Source organism: Phallusia mammillata, chromosome 8 (genome assembly GCF_965637545.1).
Source record: "Phallusia mammillata chromosome 8, kaPhaMamm4.hap1.1, whole genome shotgun sequence".
Lineage (NCBI taxonomy): Eukaryota > Metazoa > Chordata > Ascidiacea > Phlebobranchia > Ascidiidae > Phallusia > Phallusia mammillata.
In genome coordinates, this window is record NC_137259.1 from 9210508 (window position 1) to 9228874 (window position 18367).

The window sequence follows — 18367 nt, forward strand, 5'->3', positions numbered from 1 at the left end:
TCGACGCACTATTCCAGTTTAACAATGATTGTGCCCTATTTTTACTGTTTCCAAATTGCATATGCATGTGTGGGGACCCATTAGATTATGCTTGCAGAAACAATTATGTTATAAAGTGCCAGGAAAAAGATAGGGACCCAATGAAATGTAGGTGCCAAAAATATATCCATTATAAATATAGTAAATCAGGGGTGTCAAACTCGTGAAGTTCGGGGGCCACATTGCGGTTAGGAAATTATGCGGAGGGCCGCATGTGACTTTTAATCTAGTTTTATACACTAATCTTTTCGCTACGACGACCGCATTGCAGATCCTTGTTTCACCATCAACCGCCAATTATCTGCTGGTTTTTGTTTTAAAATTACAGATGTAAAGAAAGGTTTATATCATATATATACCATCTATTGACGCCCAAAAGCCCAGATTAATTTCCAACTTGATGCACAGATTGAGTTGCACAATGTGAAGATCAGTTTAAACTGTTTATTACATCATAATCTATATTGTGACGCTTTTCGCACCTGTTTTTCACATTGTTTGCACACAATAGGCCTACAAAAAGTCTGACGCATATGGCTGCTAGGCTAGTAATACTCTTATCAGTAACAGAAAATCTGTTTTGGGCAGTTTGAAAATTGAAAGTTTTAGCAAAGGAGTTTTAATTACATCACGGCCGCCAGTACATATATTTTAATGTGGCAGTGAGTTGTACACCCTTGACTGAAACTTTGAGGAATGGTTTAATTACTATCGTTTTTATTCATTTTAGAATTTGTATTTATAAATTAAATTCGGTAAATGTCAAAATTTAGTATTAGATAAAAATCTGACAAAATACTATAATTATGGGTCCCCTTCCCTGAAGGGGACACATATTGTTTTTGTCCGTATTTTTTTTTTTTTTTTTTACTTTTTTCTTTTTTTCTTTTTTCTGTCTAACGCTGGTTTGTAATGCTCGTTTGATGAAGAAAGAGTGCTTCAAATTTATTCAAATTTGGACATATGTTAGATATTACTCCAAACTTGGTCCACCTGAAGTTTGACCCCAAATTACCCAGCGGTTCACCCACAGGCCCCCGAAACGTAAAATTTTTAACGCTCGTTTGTAACGCTCGTTTAGTGAAGAAAGCGTGCTTCAAATTTATTCGAATTTGGACATATGTTAGATATTAATCTGAACTTGATCCTCTAGAAGTTTGACCCCGAATGACCCAGCGACACAACCACAGGCCCCCAAAACGTAAATGTGTCTAACGCTTGTTTGGTCAAGAAAGACACTCTAGGCAGAAGTCCCAAGAGAGTATGTTTACGAATAATAGGGCAAAGCGGGAGGGCTCAGCTTGACGTTGGACAGACGTTTTACGAGACGTCGTTTCGGTGATTAGAAATCAGCTGTTTTGCACAGCAATGCTATGTCATTTTATTAAGTTATCACTCACATTTTCAGTTTTGGCAAAGGTTTCACACATATGACGCGATTTAAACCTAATAAGCGTGCTTCGGTTTCGTATAATGTCAAGCAAAACTTTGTTAAACAAACTAAATATGAAAAAATAAAATTGATAAAAGTTTTTTAAATGCTCGTTGTCTGGTTAGCCGCTGCATGACCACGGGTTACTTAAGGTCAATTAGTAGGTATTACTAACACCGTTCAGAACTTTCTTTCGCCATAACGTAGCGTTTTTTTTTTTTTTTTGAATCAAATACTCAAGGCATGTATAAATTAGGTCAAACGGTGTTGTTGAACACCAAGGACGGCATGCTATTGAAAACGGTGTCAAAAGGTCAAACAGTCGTTTGGTGTGTGCACCCTAAAGGTTACTACAGGTCAATGGTACTCGTTTTGCGAAACTAAGTTAAATGAAAAGTTATGTATACAAATCGCTTTTTAATTGTCTGTAACACAACTGTTACAGCTTTCTAGAAAAAATTGTGTTTAAAACCCGACCTTGGACGACAATATCTGGGTCAAAGCAAGAGATTAAATTGAAAGTATTTGTTTCGTTCTTTTTTAATGTTTTTGTAATTATACGACAATAATAGTGCAAAAAAATACAACAAAATTTTTCATTGTTGGGTTAATGCTTTCTAAAAATTTGTTCTTAAGAATTTAAAAATCACCGCAACATTTGTTTACCGTAAATCCGCACAAACACGCGTGTGGGGACCCATTAGTTTTTGTTTACAAAAACAATCATATGTGTAGATCAAATGATGTGTATAGTAAATTGGTAAATATCGTATAGAATATATAAAATGGAAGTATATCAGAAAGCCACCATTCTAGTTGTTGTTGACTGTTCGTGGGCCGCATTGGAGGGCTTCGTGGGCCGCATGCGCGGGCCGCGAGTTTGACAGGCCTGTAGTAAATGGTATATGTGATACATAGTTAAATATGATGTAGTATATATAAACTGGCAATATATAGGAAAACCACTATTCTAGTTGTTTCCTGTATTTAGAATCACAAATTGGTCAGCAATGAGCAGTTACTTGCAAGCAAATTGCCGTCTTCAACAATGTACTCGACAGGATTAAATTTAGGGGATGATACAGATGATGATGTGAGGTGAGTTTTACATGCTGATTTAATTATGGAATGGCCAGAAGAGTATTTTTAACACTAACAGAAAGAGATGTATGTCAATAATTGTGTGAAACTGTATTGTATTGAGCAGGAACTGCCATGTTTTTCTAACTACTGTGGTAGAATGAGTCATTACATGTGTCAGCAGTTTTTTCCTTAAAGCTTTAAAACTCTCTTCAAAAAATTCGCCCTTGGGACACGCCATTGTGTTGAAGTTCATTTCTTTAAATTGGAAATTTTCCACAGATATGACTTGTGCAAAGATATATCAACACCCTTGCTTGAAGGAGGAACAGAGGACATACATGTAGAAAAACTGTAAGTACAGTTGTTATGTCTTGATTTTGGTTATTGTAACTTGATTAATGATCTTGTTTTCCTTTTTGCTGAAAAACCCTAGACTTGAAAATTCCAAACAAATGTCAAGTAACTTTCCTTTATCTTTGAGAAAATGTGAAGCAAGCCCAAACAATTCATCTGGGGCGGTCAATTTAACATCTGATATACAGGATTGTCATCAAAGTAGTAAGTTTGATGTAAATTGAAAATATTCATTGTTTTTACTGCATGGTGTTCTTTATTTTCTTTATTTTTCAAGTTATAATAGCAGTATAATACTACCAGCTAACTTGTCTTGCAGTGTGTGACTTGCAAGAGTGTATTGATAACACATGAAACCATGTAGAAACACAGATAGAAGCATTTTTTTAGTTTGCTAACTATTACATAAAATAAATGTCATTTTGCCTTTGTGGCTTGCAGAGGTCTGAATGAATCCCTATTGTGGCTCATGTAGTTGCATTCTGGAAAGAATTAAAAAAATAAAATATTTTGGTATTTACTGCATTACGTACAAAATTTTGCAAAACTTCACTTTAACTAGGGACTTGGGGTATGTTTTTATCACAAGATTGTTGATATACAATACTTTTATCTACAGATTCATACATTGGATCAAAAACGGATTTGGTTGAACCAATGATTGCAAAATCCAATGGTGTAGAAGAATCGAACATTGAAATTTTAATGAGGTTATAAGATTAACATGTTGACTGTCAAGTATGGAATAATTTGTAGTTCATGATCAAGGCAGGTTTGCCAGCTTGGATTACACTTGTTGTAGACATTTGATTGTGACACACTTGCAATCAGTTTGCTTTCATACTTTCAATTGTTTTAAAATGGAATTCTGATGGCCTGTTTCACCATATTTGACTTTTTCCTGTCAAGCAAATCAAATTCTAGAGTGAAAAAATTAGATTCAAGTAAAAAAAAGTAATGTACATAATTCATATGAAATAAATAAGCAAAAAAATTATAAACTCTTTATTATTTAACCAAATTGCATATTTACACTGTTACAGATGTGGAAGATGCAGCAAAGTCATTACAGAACTTGACGAGGAGACTCTTTGCTTATGTATTGTTAATTTGTGTGAACTAATTCAATTCAATGCAAAGCCAGCAGTACCATTACTACCAAGAGTTTTAAAACAGGTTCAACCAAAAGCTTAACAACAAAGTGATAATCTATTATTTGATCTCCATTGATAGGTTTTATATGGTTCTTAGTATTATTATGGGTCCCCTTCCCTGAAGGGGACACATCTTGATTTCACTATGTTTTTTTCTTTTTTCTCCGGTAAAGTTTGTCCATGCACTTTTGGCATGAAAACTTTGATGGATTTGGATGAAACTTTTACAGGTGGTAGATATGGTCATGTAGATGTGTCCTCTGCTTCGTTTGACTCGATAGCCCCAGGGGTTACCCTGCTAGCCCCAAAAATCTAAAACGTTTTTGTATGATTCTGCGCACCACAAACGAAAGATTTCTGTGGTGTAACAGTATAATAAAGGCAACAGAACTTGTACTTGTGCATTGCTTGGTGGACGTTTTTGCACATGCCATAGCCCCAGCAATCAAACTCCTAAACCAATTATATGCAATAAAAACTAACCCCTGATTCATATGAAGTTTGGTAAAAGATATTGCTTTGAGTTATGTGTTCCACTAAATCCAGTTGGAGGGGTGTTAACAGCCGTATGACGTCAGAAGCCTTTACGAATGTTGCTAATAGCACCTCTAGTGGTCTGAATTTTAAACATTGGTCGATTTGGATACTATTTTACGTTAATGTTAATTGGGTCATTGTGGTTTCATATTTTATACTTTTGGGTGTTGAACCCCATCAGTTACCCCACTAACCCCCTAAAATGGGTGAATTTTTTTAAACAAGTGCAGAATTAACTGAATTTTGGACAGTGTCGGATTTGGCTAAAACTTGTATAGCTTGTAGAATGTGCCATTTATATATGTCAGTTGTTGTGTTTTACTCCGATGCCCCACCATATACCCCTTAAATGGGTAAAATTTGTAAACAATGTCCAAATTGGATGCAATTTGGATAGTTAGCAGATTATGTCATTTTTAGGTGTCGATTGTTAAGTTTCACCCTATAGCTTGTACATTTACCCAACAAGCCCCCTAAAATGAGTGAGTTTTTTAAACAGTGTCGGAATTAAACAAAATTTGGACAACATGTAGAATTTGCTATTTATAGGTGTTGATTGTTGTGTTTTACTATATTTTGCAACTATTTATAGGACAATGTGTGAATTGAATTAGATTTGCATAGTTTAAATGGTTAATATTATGTTTATTTAAGCCAAGAACTGACCACAGTGTTTTTTAAAACACCAAACTGACTGATGGTTATCTCTTGAAATGCATTGTTTTTAACTTTGCATGTGTGGGGGACCCATGAGTTTCTGTTTGCAGAAACAACCAAGGTTATAAAAGACAGTGGGTGATATGGGACCCAATATAAAATAAGTGTAGGGAATATATTAATGTTTCAAAATAGATTAAAGTGTATATGCAATGGCAATATGTGCTTAGCCACCCTTCTAGTTTTGGATTATGTATTTGGTCCAACCTTAACCAAAAACAAAGCCATTTTGTTGCCCTTGCATAATTTATTGATGTTTATATTTACCAAAAAAAGTCCTACCTTGCTATTACAACTCTAAAAACAATTACAACTCGGACACCATAGTATTGAAAAAATAGCTCCGACTTAAAGCTGCTAATGCTAAAACTAATGCAAAATAGTGTAATCAGGTTTTAAGATTGGGTAATCACCAATTTCACAACTGATCATATTTGCCGAAACCTAATCTGAAATACTGTTCTCATTACAAGCTTGCTGTGATTGCTGAACCATTACTGGATGATGCTACTGGTGTTTCAAAAAACATTTCAACAGTCTCACTGGTTGCAAAACAAGCCATACGCTGTATATTTCATCAACTCCAGAAAAATGCAATTTTTTCCTGTATGTTTCAAGTTCCATTTCACTCAGGTGAGATTGAGAAATTTATTAAGTCAGGATTTACTGTATCTCCTTTTTAAGCTTACTTGGTATTATTATCAAAGGAGGAAATTCACAGGTTATGTAGCATGACCAAACATTCTACCATACAGCCTTTACAAATACTGATTTATTTAAACATTTTGTCATTGAGCAAAAGGATGGACAGCTATATATAGTTAGTTGATGCAACTAACAAACTGAATAGTGCTCATGTTAATGTGTCAGGTGTTTCTTTCAATTATTTAGTTGTATAGGGCATAAGACATTCAAGAAGGGATTGCTCACAGGTCAAGGGATTATTATCTGCATTACCATCTAAACATAATTGCACCTTTTTGATAACTTTACTAATTGAAAGGTATACATGTGTGATATAAAGATAGGGACCTTCTTGAAATTATTTAACAAATGCATATTCGTTGCAAGTTTGACAAATAGTGTATGTGAATTGCCATGATATTGGATTTAGTTTATATAAATTATCAACATATACAAAAGCTATCTTTCTAGTTTTCTATTAACTATTCTGACTAAATACAAATTGCAGGAGACAAATTTATACCAGTTGTCGTTGCTTGCCTAAAAGGGTATCAAAACGTTCATTCAGTTGAAGTTCTGGAACATGCTCTGAAGGTAGGAAAATTATTGGAAGTTAACTTATGTTGAGAAATTTCAAGCATTGCAGACTTTCTGTTCAGGGTTTGCCAGATGACCTCACTACTATTTCATGTGAAGGAATGAGTTGCCTGTTAACAAACATCGCAATGTATTTGCGCAATCTTTCACCATTTTCACCCAGTGTGTATTGGAATGGAATATTAGCAAGCTTTTGTATCTTTTTTACCAAGTTGTTCAACTACTTCTCATTATGTGAAATGGTAAGATTGAGGTTGTTAAAATGTGCTTGAATTTAAAAATACCCAAACATTTTTGTAGAGCACAACTGATGATGTTTTGGAAATTATGATTCATTTATTGACAATTCCTGTCTTTGTTTCGATCAAGGTAAGACAAAGCTGTGGTTAACTTTTTAAGGAAAATAGGTAAGGCATTTTAAAATCTTTTCATGTTGTACTATATGTATTGTAACATCAACTACACCAAAGTGTTTTTAACATGGTTTAATCAAACGCAAGTGCAGTGGTTCTCAAAGATATGCATAAGTGCAATGGTGCGCACTGAAAGGTATCCACGAGAAGTTGGTTTATTTATTAAGTTCCTTAAAGTTAATGACTGATTTTTCTATTTTACTATTCATAGTTCGCCTGCCACATTTTGGTTATTTGTTTGGTGAACCCTGGGTAAAAAGTTTGTGAAACATATCCGTAGTGACTTTGACCCCCTGTAACTTGGGTTTTGAGTAAACATTAGAAAGTACAAAACAAGTGTATGTGGAAAAACCTTGTTAATGAATTTCTGGTGTTTAGTATAGTAACTCTTTTCTTGTTTGCAGCAATCCCTTCTTGAACCATTTTCAAAACTGCTTGGAATTGCTATAGCCACATGCACATTTTCTTTGAACAACCTGTATAATCTGTGTTCCATAACAAATGAAATGTTTAACAAAGTAAGGTCTAACAACTGTTTGTTTTGGTTTTCATATTGTCTGGCAGAAGTTGTAATGTTTTCAAGACCAAATTGAAGCATTATTATCCGGGTAAACTAACCCCAATTTTCAAATAAAAAAAAACTGTACTTAAGAGCTTCAGATGTACAATAAAAGTCACAGGGGTAATTTTTTTATTGTTTGCTTGGTCTTTTTACTAAATAGCGCAAACGAAGGCCGAGTCAAATTCTAAAATGCAGTAGGTGCCCTTTTACTAATTTCTTTTTCATGCTCTAAAAATGATGTTTCCAATTTGCATGTATATATAGGGACTGCTAAAGCACTGATTTTATGCTGAAAAAAGATGGGGGCATAATTGAAATTAGGTTACAAATATATATCTGTAAATATAGAAAATCATATATGCAGGTAGAAAGTAGTACATACAAATTAGTAACCCCATAGAAAATCCATCTATATATTTTTTGTATCTATTAATTTTGTTCTTGATTTTTAGGATAAAGAAAAGTTGTTTTTTACCCGTTGTGTTGTAACAAAGCTAATGGCTTCATTAAAAGGAAATTGTCACATGTCTGACCAAAATGTACATCTTATAATACAGGTAAATTATGTGTGGATTGCATTGTAATCATAGTCTTTTAACCTGCCTCCAAATAAGTGACCATTGAACAACACCATGGAGGTTCAATTTATATTGATCCGTTTTGTCCTGTACTGTTTCATTTACCTTCTAATCGTAAAATATCTTTTTATCACATTATACTTGGTACTATTGTGGCATGCTTGTTGTTTAGTTTGGGGAAAAAAGTGGTTGCTTACAAGCAAATTATCTCATACAAAAACAATTTGTCAGTTGACAAATGTTTTACAATTAATAAACCAACTAAACCACTGACTTGATGAACAAAAAACATAGCAATTAACTATAATATCTGCAGTTGGTCAAAATATGTTATGAATTATGTTACTTATCACTCCTTGTTCATAACTTACATTATGCTCAGGAACAACACTGTCACTAATAGTGTCATGCATGTCGCTATCAAATTTGCTACTTAATTGCTATTTGCTATCAAGTTTGTACATTTCAGCTTATTCTACTGGATGGAGGAAGTGTTTGCAGTCTTTCCCATTCACAAACTAAAAACCTTAAATTTGGGGTATGAATAGTGAAGTTTTTGTATGTTTAAAGCATTTCGAAAACATAATTTAAAACGAATTGTTGATTTAGATGCCTTGTTATGCAATGGAATGTTTTCATGCCCACCTTAGTGAATGCTTGGACATTCTGGGTGATGATAGTTTCTCAAACTATTTTAATGTAAGTGTTATTATGGGTCCCCTTGTTTTTTTTGTTTTTTTGACACATGTTGTTTTTGTCTATATTCTTTTTTTCCGTCTAACGCAGATTTGTTCCCACGTTTTGGCCAAGAAAGAATGGTTCAAACTTTTTCAAATTTACACACATTATAGGTATTGGTCTAAAGATGGTCCATGTGAATTTTGACCCCGTTTGATCCCTCGATTCACCCCCCCCCCAAACTGTGAAATTTTTAAAACGGCTATACTTGCTAAAGCATATGATTCTGGAGTTTCATACTTTTTTGATTGGTACATTGCAGCGAATTTTGAAGTATTTTGTAACTTGAAGTTGTATATATCCATTTTCACCCCTTTTCCCCCAAATATTTGTTTGCATGTTAATGGGGTCAGAAATACAAGACTTAACCTGCTGAAATTTTAAACAGCTGTGGATAGGGTTCTCCTTGTTGGCTGTTAAAAATTTCAGTGTATTAGGCTCAGTATTTACTCTTACAGCCCCAAATACATTTTTACATGCTGTCTTTTGTCAAATTTGTGCTCGCTCAGTGCACAGCTGACGCAATGGGAGTGATTGACGATAGTGGCGCATGGAAAAAAATGCCTCTGCTTCACGCATGAACGTAGTCGTCACTTGACTATTTTCTCACTGGTTGGAATTAAGATGTTACGATGTTAGTTATATTGCGCTGTCAACGTTAATGTAGGTCAACTTATTCTTGCTTCGAAACGCAGAGCGACAATGCAGCACGATTTGTTACACCTGTGTAACGTGACTTCTCAAACTGAAAGCGTTGATAAAACTGTTTCAGAACAGGTTTTGGACATAAAAAGCCCAGCTAAGCAATCGTATTGTTGGTATGTAGAAACTTAACGGCGCTAGGGAACGCTATGTGCGGATTAAAAATCATAATTCTATTCCAGTTTAACAATGATTGTGCCCTATTTTTACTGTTACCAAAATCGCATATGCACATGTGTGGGGACCCATTAGATTATGCGTGCAGAAACAATTATGTTATGAAGTGCCAGGAAAAAGATGGGACCCAATGAAATGTAGGTGCCAAATATATATCCATTATAAATATAGTAAATGGTATATGTGATACATCGTTAAATATGATGTAGTATATATAAACTGGCAATATATAGGAAAACCACTATTCTAGTATTTGAAGATGTTTACTTATAAAATAGAAGCTGTTTGATACTGAGGACATAAAAAAACTGCAGATCAGTTGACACAACCCAGGATGCCATGGTTTTTATGTCCTTACCTGTTATTCCTATGTTGACAAAGACCGACAGACAACAATTCAAATTGTTTTTGAAAGAATCACCTTGAATATCAATATTATATGTATATATAAATGTTACAAAGCTGTAGCCATTTAATTAATTTCATGATTTAACTTTATTGGTTCCTTCTCGGTGGCAAATCACAAAGACATACCACAAAGTTTTCTAAATGCAAAAAATGGTGCTATGATATAAAATAGTTGAAAAACACTGGTTTAAACATAGATAATATTTTTTCCAAAAATAATAAAAGAATTTTTCAAAATGTTTACATCTAATTTTTAGACAGATCCGGTTCTTAGTTTAAGTTCCAGCTGTGGTTCCCAAAACACAAGGAAATTATTGCATTCAAATGATGTAAAGCTCTCTGTTGCTCAAATTGTTGCTGGAGAGTTACACAACAAATCTGTTCATGGTCTGTTTCCATGGTTGTTCAATCCCCCAACTACAATGCAACATGGGTATTTATTAGTGATGCACCGAACCCGCCTAAAAAGGTTCGGGCCGAAACCGAATATTCGGCCATGAGGCCGAATAATTTCGGCCGAATCAGGCCGAACCTAAAATCCCCGTTTTTTGGATGGTTTCAACTGAACCTTGTATTGTTGATGCGAGTGAACTCAATTTTGACAAACTAAAATCGCTTTCACACGTGGTAAACTTTGCTAAACATCTAATATTTTGCAGACAACGTGGCTGGTATTTCATAGATACAACAAAAAGTTAATTAATAATGTTTCGTATAGGCATAAATGAAATTTAAGGCATTAATTCCATGCAATAAAAAAGTTCGGTTTCGGCCGAATTTTCAAAAAAGTTCGGGCCGAAACCGAAACATTGGAAAACAGCGGATTCGGCCAACCGAAACTTCGGTGCATCACTAGTATTTATGACTTTCAAGTGACAAATGTTATCCAAAAAGGAGTATTATTTTATACTTTTGTTGTATGTGTAGACCTAAAGAATACTCAGAATGTGTAACTCATGTCAAGAAAATTTCATGGATATTACTTGGAGCATTAAACCACATTGTCCTAATACAAAATACACAGGGGGCCATTTGGCAACCTATTCCATTTGAAGCTGGGCCGAATTTGGCCAGTATTTTGCAAGTCATACTTACTGGTTTTCTCGAACAGAACAAGGTACTTGTTGTTCAGACTGGACCTTTTTGTGTGTTTTTAGGATAAAGCTCAAAATTGATTTGCTTCATACACTTTCATATTTTTTTAGGAACAAAAATTCAACATGGGATCTTTGTTTCATGCATTTCTTTTTTGCCAGGTGTGCACAGTCTTTTTGTCATGCTTTATTCATATTACTTAGCAGCTTTAAGTATTAAAATTCAAAAGTAATGTTTTTTGTAAATCTTTCAAAATACCTTTTTTGTTATCTAATAAACCTTCCCTGCAGGGGTCACAACTTTATTTCACTTTTTTAAAATTTTATTTCCTTAAATAGATATGTCATCTGTTTCATTTGACTTGAATGCCCCAGCAGTTACCCAGTTAGCCCCCCCAAACAGTAAAACGTTTTTCATGTTGACGTGCACCACAAACAAAAGGTTTCTTTGGTGTAATAGTCTTGTAAAGGCAACCAAGCATAGGTTACCTGTGTTTGTGATGTACATTTGCAAACGGCAGTTGGGGTGGTGTTTTATAATGTCAGAAACATTAACTCAGAAGTGTGTCAAAATTTAAAACATTGGTTGATTGAAATTTTTTTTTACGAAACTGTTGTTTTGGTCCCCATCAGTTACCTCACTAGCCTACACTAGATTTTGAAGTTTTACCCTGTTGCCCCCCCACCCCACTAACCCCTAAAATACAGGAATTGTTTAGCTGAATTGAATGGGGAATGAGCAAGATTTAGATAGTTTGTACCTTATATAAGTCGATTATTTGAGCAGAAAGTTGATCGCCATGTTTCGACTTATAGCACTGAACTGGCGTGTATGCATGTTAAAATAGGTAAAAAATACCCTTCTAGTTTTATTTGCAATTTTATCTATCTATCCTAAATTCAGAATAAACTGTTGATACTAAATTCTACACATACACTTGAATTTTTTATTATCTTGCAGGCTGGATTAAAATGCTACCTTATTTTACATTGTTAGTAACTAAAACTAAAATTTCTAAAACTCTTTGAAAACCTCAAAACAAAATATTTGTTTAATAATAGTACTAACAACCCAACTGTTCATTGGTAAGTATGTGTTTCCTCATTAAGATTTGGACAGTGTATTGTGAACAACTTTCTTATTACTTGACATTATCAAATGCAATGGCTGGTGGTTCATCGCCCCTGACTTCATGTAATGTTTATTACAACCCTGCTGGAGATCATCATGCATGTGCCACTCAACTTCTTGAGTTTTGGAGCCGTGTAACACCCAGCATCCTGGTGCTTTTGGAACATGAGGGCAAAGTAAATAAATATGTGTTCGCTACCTTGAAGGAAAACATAATAATCAGGTTTTTGTGTCTGTATATAGATTAAATGCTGCCATCCAGTTGGCTAAGCTCTTGCAAAATATAAGTCAAAACGCTATTTACTATTACTCTATTCCCACACTACAGTGGGAGTTATTGATTAGTTTATGGTCAAGAAAAGCCTTTGCTTTTAAATGAAACAAACAACAACAGCATTCTGGGTTTTCCATCCAGTTGGCTAAGCTCTTGCAAAATATAAGTCAAAACGCTATTTACTATTACTCTATTCCCACACTACAGTGGGAGTTATTGATTAGTTTATGGTCAAGAAAAGCCTTTGCTTTTAAATGAAACAAACAACAACAGCATTTGGGTTTTCTGGTAGAAGTTGCAACAGTTTAAATATTGATGCTTTTCTATACTTTTATTTATTTATTTTTTCACTAATTATGGGTCCCCTTCCCTGAAGGGGACGCATCTTGATTTCACTATGTTTTTCTTTTTCTTTTTTTTTTTTTTTTTTTTTCTTTTTTTCGCCGGTGAAGTTTGTCCATGCACTTTTGGCAACAAATCTTTGTTGGATTTGGATGAAACTTTCACAGATTGAAGATATGGTTATGTAGATGTGCCTTTTGGTTTGTTTGACTTAATCACCCCAGTATTTACCCCACCGGCCCCCTAAAATGGGTAAAATTTTAAACAATGTCCAAATTGGATGAAATTTGGACAGCTTGTTCTTTGTGCCATAATTATGTGTCGATTGTTGTGTTTCACCCTGCAGCCCCAATATTTCCCCCACCAGCCCCCTAAAATGGGTAAAATTTTAAACAATGTCCAAATTGGATGAAATTTGGACAGTTTGTTCTTTGTGGCATGATTAGGTGTCGATTGTTGTGTTTCACCCTCTAGCCCCAATATTTACCCCACCAGCCCCCTAAAATGGGTAAAATTTTAAACAATGTCCGAATTGGATGAAATTTGGACAGCTTGTTCTTTGTGCCACAATTAGGTGTTGATTGTTGTGTTTCACCCTGCAGCCCCAATATTTACCCCACCAGCCCCCTAAAATGGGTAAAATTTTAAACAATGTCCGAATTGGATGAAATTTGGACAGTTTGTTCTTTGTGCCATAATTAGGTGTCGATTGTTGTGTTTCATCCTGTAGCCCCAATATTTACCCTACTGGCCCCCTAAAATTGGTGAATTTCTTAAACAATGTCTAAATTTAATGAAATATGGACAGTTTGCCATAGTTACGTATTACTTGTAGTTTTTCACACTGCATCCCCAAGATTAATGCTACTGGCCCCCTAAAATGAGTGAATTTTTTAAACAATGTCTAAATTTAATGAAATATGGACAGTTTATAAAATACATCATTCATTGATCTCTTTTACCCTGTGAGCCCCACCTTCACCCCAGTAACCCCTAAGCGGGTGTAATTTCTAAACATTGACCAAGTTGCATGAAATTTTGACAGTTTCTGCAATATGGCATTTTAGGTGTCGAATTTGACATTTAACCTGTTGTCCGATCAGTTACCCCATTAGCCCCTTAAAAAGGGTTAACTTTTTAAACAATGTCATGAAATTTAGAATTTTTTATAATATTCTATTTTGGGGTGTTGATTGTTGAGTTTTGCTCTGCAGCCCCACCATTTACCCCATTAACCCCTGCAATGGGTAAATTTTGCAAACAATTGCAGAATTGAATGTAACTTGAATAGTTTGTACCTCATATAGCTTGATTATGTCTGAAGACTTTTTATCGCCCTGTTTAAACAGATAGCACCAAACTTTATCATACTTATTTTGCAAAATGCATTATTTACAACTTTGCATGTGTTGGGGACCCATGAGTTTCTGCTTGCAGAAACAACTAAGGCTATAAAAGACAGTGGCTGATATGGGACCTATTAAACAAAGTGTACGTAGTGTATGTGCAATGGCAATATGTGCTGAGCCACCCTTCTAGTTAAGCATGCTTATGATGTAAATATTGGTAGACAAGAAGTTTTAAAGTTTGGGTTAATTCTTTCTACTAACCTTTCCTGTATTGTGTGGGGACCAATTCGTTTTTCCATCAACCTACTTACATTTACTAACAAAAACTTTTGCACAGGTTACTGGAAATATACATTGCCACATCACAAGCCTGATAGAATGCCTCAACAAATACAAATCTACTTTGCTGTTTAAGGTTTGTTTGATTTTTGACCTATTTGCACAACTGTTGCCGTTAATGGAATGAAGTATAAAATAATGTTTAAATGTTTTATCACAGTTGTATCCAATGTGGTCTCCTATGTTAAACACCTTAAAACCGAGGCAGACAGAAATACCTGATATGGACACAAGTAAGACTTTATAGTTGAACAGTTAAACTAAAGCATTTTTTTCAATTTTGTTTTAAGTCAATAAACATGCCAAAGAAAACAACTTTAGAATTCAGTTTTGTTTTGGGTACAGCCTAATTTTTGCCACTGTTTTATTTGTCTGCTTACCTCACTTTAGATTCTCCACCAGATTGTTGCACGAACACCAACTTAGAAGGCAATAATTCAAAACAACTGGCCAAAGTTGTTGAAAGCATAAAGATGATGTTGGCAAAAATTGAAACCGGAGAGGGATTGTGTGTTGTATGACAACATATTTTCAGTGAAATTCTTATGCTCGTGTAAATAAAATGTTTTTGTTTAACATGCAATTTGGAGGTATAGGTACTAAGATTACATGTCATAAAGACCGTTTTAGTGCAACTAGACTGCAACCATTTTTGTTTGTGTTTAGTTTTTACGAGAAAAAAAACGATTTATTTACCATTAAATGCTACCTTGAAGCCTATAAAATATCCAAACGCTCTTAGTTTTTAAATTGTCTCAATCGAAGTTTAAGTTCTTCTCAAGCGGTTTCTGTTATTTCCAGGACCACCTTATATATGGAGCATTAAAATTTTAATTTGATCACGTGTAGCTTTCAGCAGCACAGCGAAGTGCGACCTTAAAAAAATCGTCGACATCCAGTCTTTAATACTCCAACCAGTTTGAAAGATTGTCTGGCCTTATTTGTGTGAACAAATCAAACGCGTATTCTGTGTTATGTTCAAACCTTAGGCTACACGCTGTTCAAACGTTACAAACATGTGTCAGAATGTCAGATAACGTTTTTTTGAAACCCCTTAACATGAAGCATAGTCTTTACATATCCATGGTATGCATGAAGTAGAAGGCATCGAATCATTGCATAACAGAAGTGTCAGCTGTATGAGTTTTTTCAGGCATTCAGAGAATTTAAGCGGCCTTCAACTTTAGCCTTCAAAATTACCTTCAACTTTTCATCATTTTATAAGTAGCAGACGGGTGGAATTTGGGCTTAAAATCAGTCCGGAATTTTTTTTTAAAAACACCCCCAAACTTTCCTTGAGATAAATGAAACTTGGTGTGTGTTGTGTAACCAGAATAATAGACAAGAATTAAATAGATCTTTTGTGGACCATGTCGGTTCTATGCAGCAAGCGTTAAGAATCGTAACAATGAACTTACTCGCAACTGCAGACGACCGATGTGAACCACGAGCAGCAGAAGAAGTAAAAATAAGCTTCCGAATAAAGAATAACATAGCCAAAGAAGCTCAGCTGACGCAGGAGAACATTCCCAAACCAATAGTCAATCCAGGACTTAGTTATTCATTGCGGAAACCACACACACGAGCGCCCGCAGATGCTATCAAACGAGAATATGTTTCGACAAAAGGTTTTATTATTATAGCTAAAAATGTTGAGACGTTTGAGAAATTTAAATTGCCCGATACAAACAATCGTATGGAAATATTTGTTTTAGCCATCGGCTTCCAAATATTTTATGTTTGACTTTTATTTGTGCCAAGCACAATTTTTACATGACTTTTGTTTTTCTGGTGTTGTAAATAAGTTCGTGTTTCTATATTAGGTCATAACGGCGATCACTGGGTGAAAATGTACTGAGAGGTGTTGAAACTAACCACAAAACACGAAAGCCAGTCAACAACGTGAAAATTTCTTAGAAATTAGGACCAGAAAATTCTCAAGACATCGTCCAGCAAAATAAGAAATTGTTTGTAAAAAGGCAACCTTAATTGTTTGTACAGGAGGATTGATATCATTGCGGCTATGTCTTGTATCAGTGCTCGATTAACCTATAAGCAATATAAGCACGTGCTTAGGGCATCAAGTAAAGGAGGGGCACCACAGAATGGTTTCTAGGTGAATTATTAAATCTAACAAAAAATATAACTTATTCAAAATGTAATGAAAATGAGTAAGTTCTGTTTAGAAAGCGAGAAATTGAAAAGAAATAACTGACTAAAGAGATTGATTGCGTGCTATATGACGTAACAACGTTGCGTTGTTCTGTTTGTTAAAACCTGAAAAAGTCAAGACACTGAGGCAATGCTTATAGTCAGGGTTGCCATACCGTCCTTATTTCTAAGATTTGTCCTTATTTTGAAGGGCTATGTCTTAGAAAAGTTCATTGTCCTTATTTCTAAGAAATGTCCTTATTTTTGACTGGAGTCCTTATTTTGTCTTATTTTTAACAATTACTATAGTAAAATCCCTGCTACAAGTAGAAGTGAACCTAGACCCGGCATGTTGTGAGATGCAATTAGTATTTTCTACGAACAACGAGTTGCTGGAACAGATTGTTTCTGGCCAAAATATTGCAAATATTATGTCATGGCTCGTATAAATGCAAAGATTTGTTCAAAAACGTTTGTTTCGTTTCGCATAAAATTCAATTTTTCGGTTGTCCTTATTTTTGGTTTCAAGTCGATGGCAACCCTGCTTAGAGTTAATAGCATGCTGTTTGAAAACATATTCGCGTATGTGGCAAACGTAAATTAACCCTTTAACTGCCACGGGCGCATAAATGCGCATGGAGACATGCCTCGTTGTTAACAGCGACAAAAATCGTATTAGTGCGAATTTTTTTTCCAACTGGGGTGCGTTGGAAAGCTTATGCATATTGGCTTCAATTTATTTGAAAAAAATGATATGTTAGTATTTGAAAAAAATTAATTACAGTAAGGAGAAAGTGAAAATTCAGAAAAAAACAAGTTTTTTTCAAATTTTTGTTTTTGAGCTGTTTTTTGATATTTTACGCTTGACTGATTCACAGACAGCTGCTTGGAGTTGATTTCAGGGCTTTGCGTGCGTGTTGCGGCCATCTTTGCTTACAATTTGATATGTGTGCAGCTGAAAGTGGGTAGTTAGGGCCTGTAAATTTGCCTTGATTTGCTTGAATATACAACTGTATGAGTCAGTTTAGCTTTATTATTAGTGGTGACAACAGTTATTTATCAAGAAAACAACTGTTGCAGAAGCACTTTGACTTTGGAAGTTGGTGCTTGCTGACCTATATTATGATTGTATCTGGCCCACAAATGCATTTACATTTGTCAAATGATGAGGAGATGTGGCCTCACGAATGGACAACAAATACAGAAGAATCAATGCAAAGTACCTTGGGAAGGCTTGAAATTGTGTTTTTTCTGCAAACTTATATGCACTGTGTTTACAAATTTTACATGTTGTGGTGTAATAATACATAATAAACATTCCATTTAAAAAAAACTTGTGAATGCATTATGTGTGTACAGCTGGTTGGTAAACATTATAATAAGTCAGTGAAATGTCAAATTAGCCAATAAATATTATTGAAAACAAGTTCCATACCCTCAAAAACATTAATTTTATTATTTAATACTGTAAAATAACAAACTGAAATTAATGATTATGACGTCATGAGCTA

At 34.7% G+C, this 18367-nt stretch overlaps 1 protein-coding gene across 3 annotated transcripts in view; it reads left to right on the forward strand.

Annotated features, from left to right (window-relative positions):
• LOC145205108 (protein unc-79 homolog) overlaps nt 1–15281 on the forward strand; it is a 39096-nt gene extending 23815 nt beyond the window's left edge. For all 3 annotated transcript variants that reach the window (XM_080077757.1, XM_080077756.1, XM_080077758.1), the window contains exons 39-58: nt 2463–2569; nt 2834–2905; nt 2988–3112; nt 3528–3618; nt 3952–4084; nt 5790–5949; nt 6509–6594; nt 6660–6839; nt 6898–6966; nt 7415–7528; nt 8025–8129; nt 8620–8688; nt 8760–8849; nt 10433–10608; nt 11103–11292; nt 11381–11431; nt 12380–12577; nt 14704–14781; nt 14866–14938; nt 15096–15281. In XM_080077757.1, the coding sequence (XP_079933883.1) occupies nt 2463–2569; nt 2834–2905; nt 2988–3112; nt 3528–3618; nt 3952–4084; nt 5790–5949; nt 6509–6594; nt 6660–6839; nt 6898–6966; nt 7415–7528; nt 8025–8129; nt 8620–8688; nt 8760–8849; nt 10433–10608; nt 11103–11292; nt 11381–11431; nt 12380–12577; nt 14704–14781; nt 14866–14938; nt 15096–15226 (2298 nt within the window). In that variant the 3' untranslated portion in view covers nt 15227–15281. The remainder of the gene's footprint in view (nt 1–2462; nt 2570–2833; nt 2906–2987; nt 3113–3527; nt 3619–3951; nt 4085–5789; nt 5950–6508; nt 6595–6659; nt 6840–6897; nt 6967–7414; nt 7529–8024; nt 8130–8619; nt 8689–8759; nt 8850–10432; nt 10609–11102; nt 11293–11380; nt 11432–12379; nt 12578–14703; nt 14782–14865; nt 14939–15095) is intronic.
• The last annotated feature ends 3086 nt before the right edge of the window (nt 15282–18367 follow it).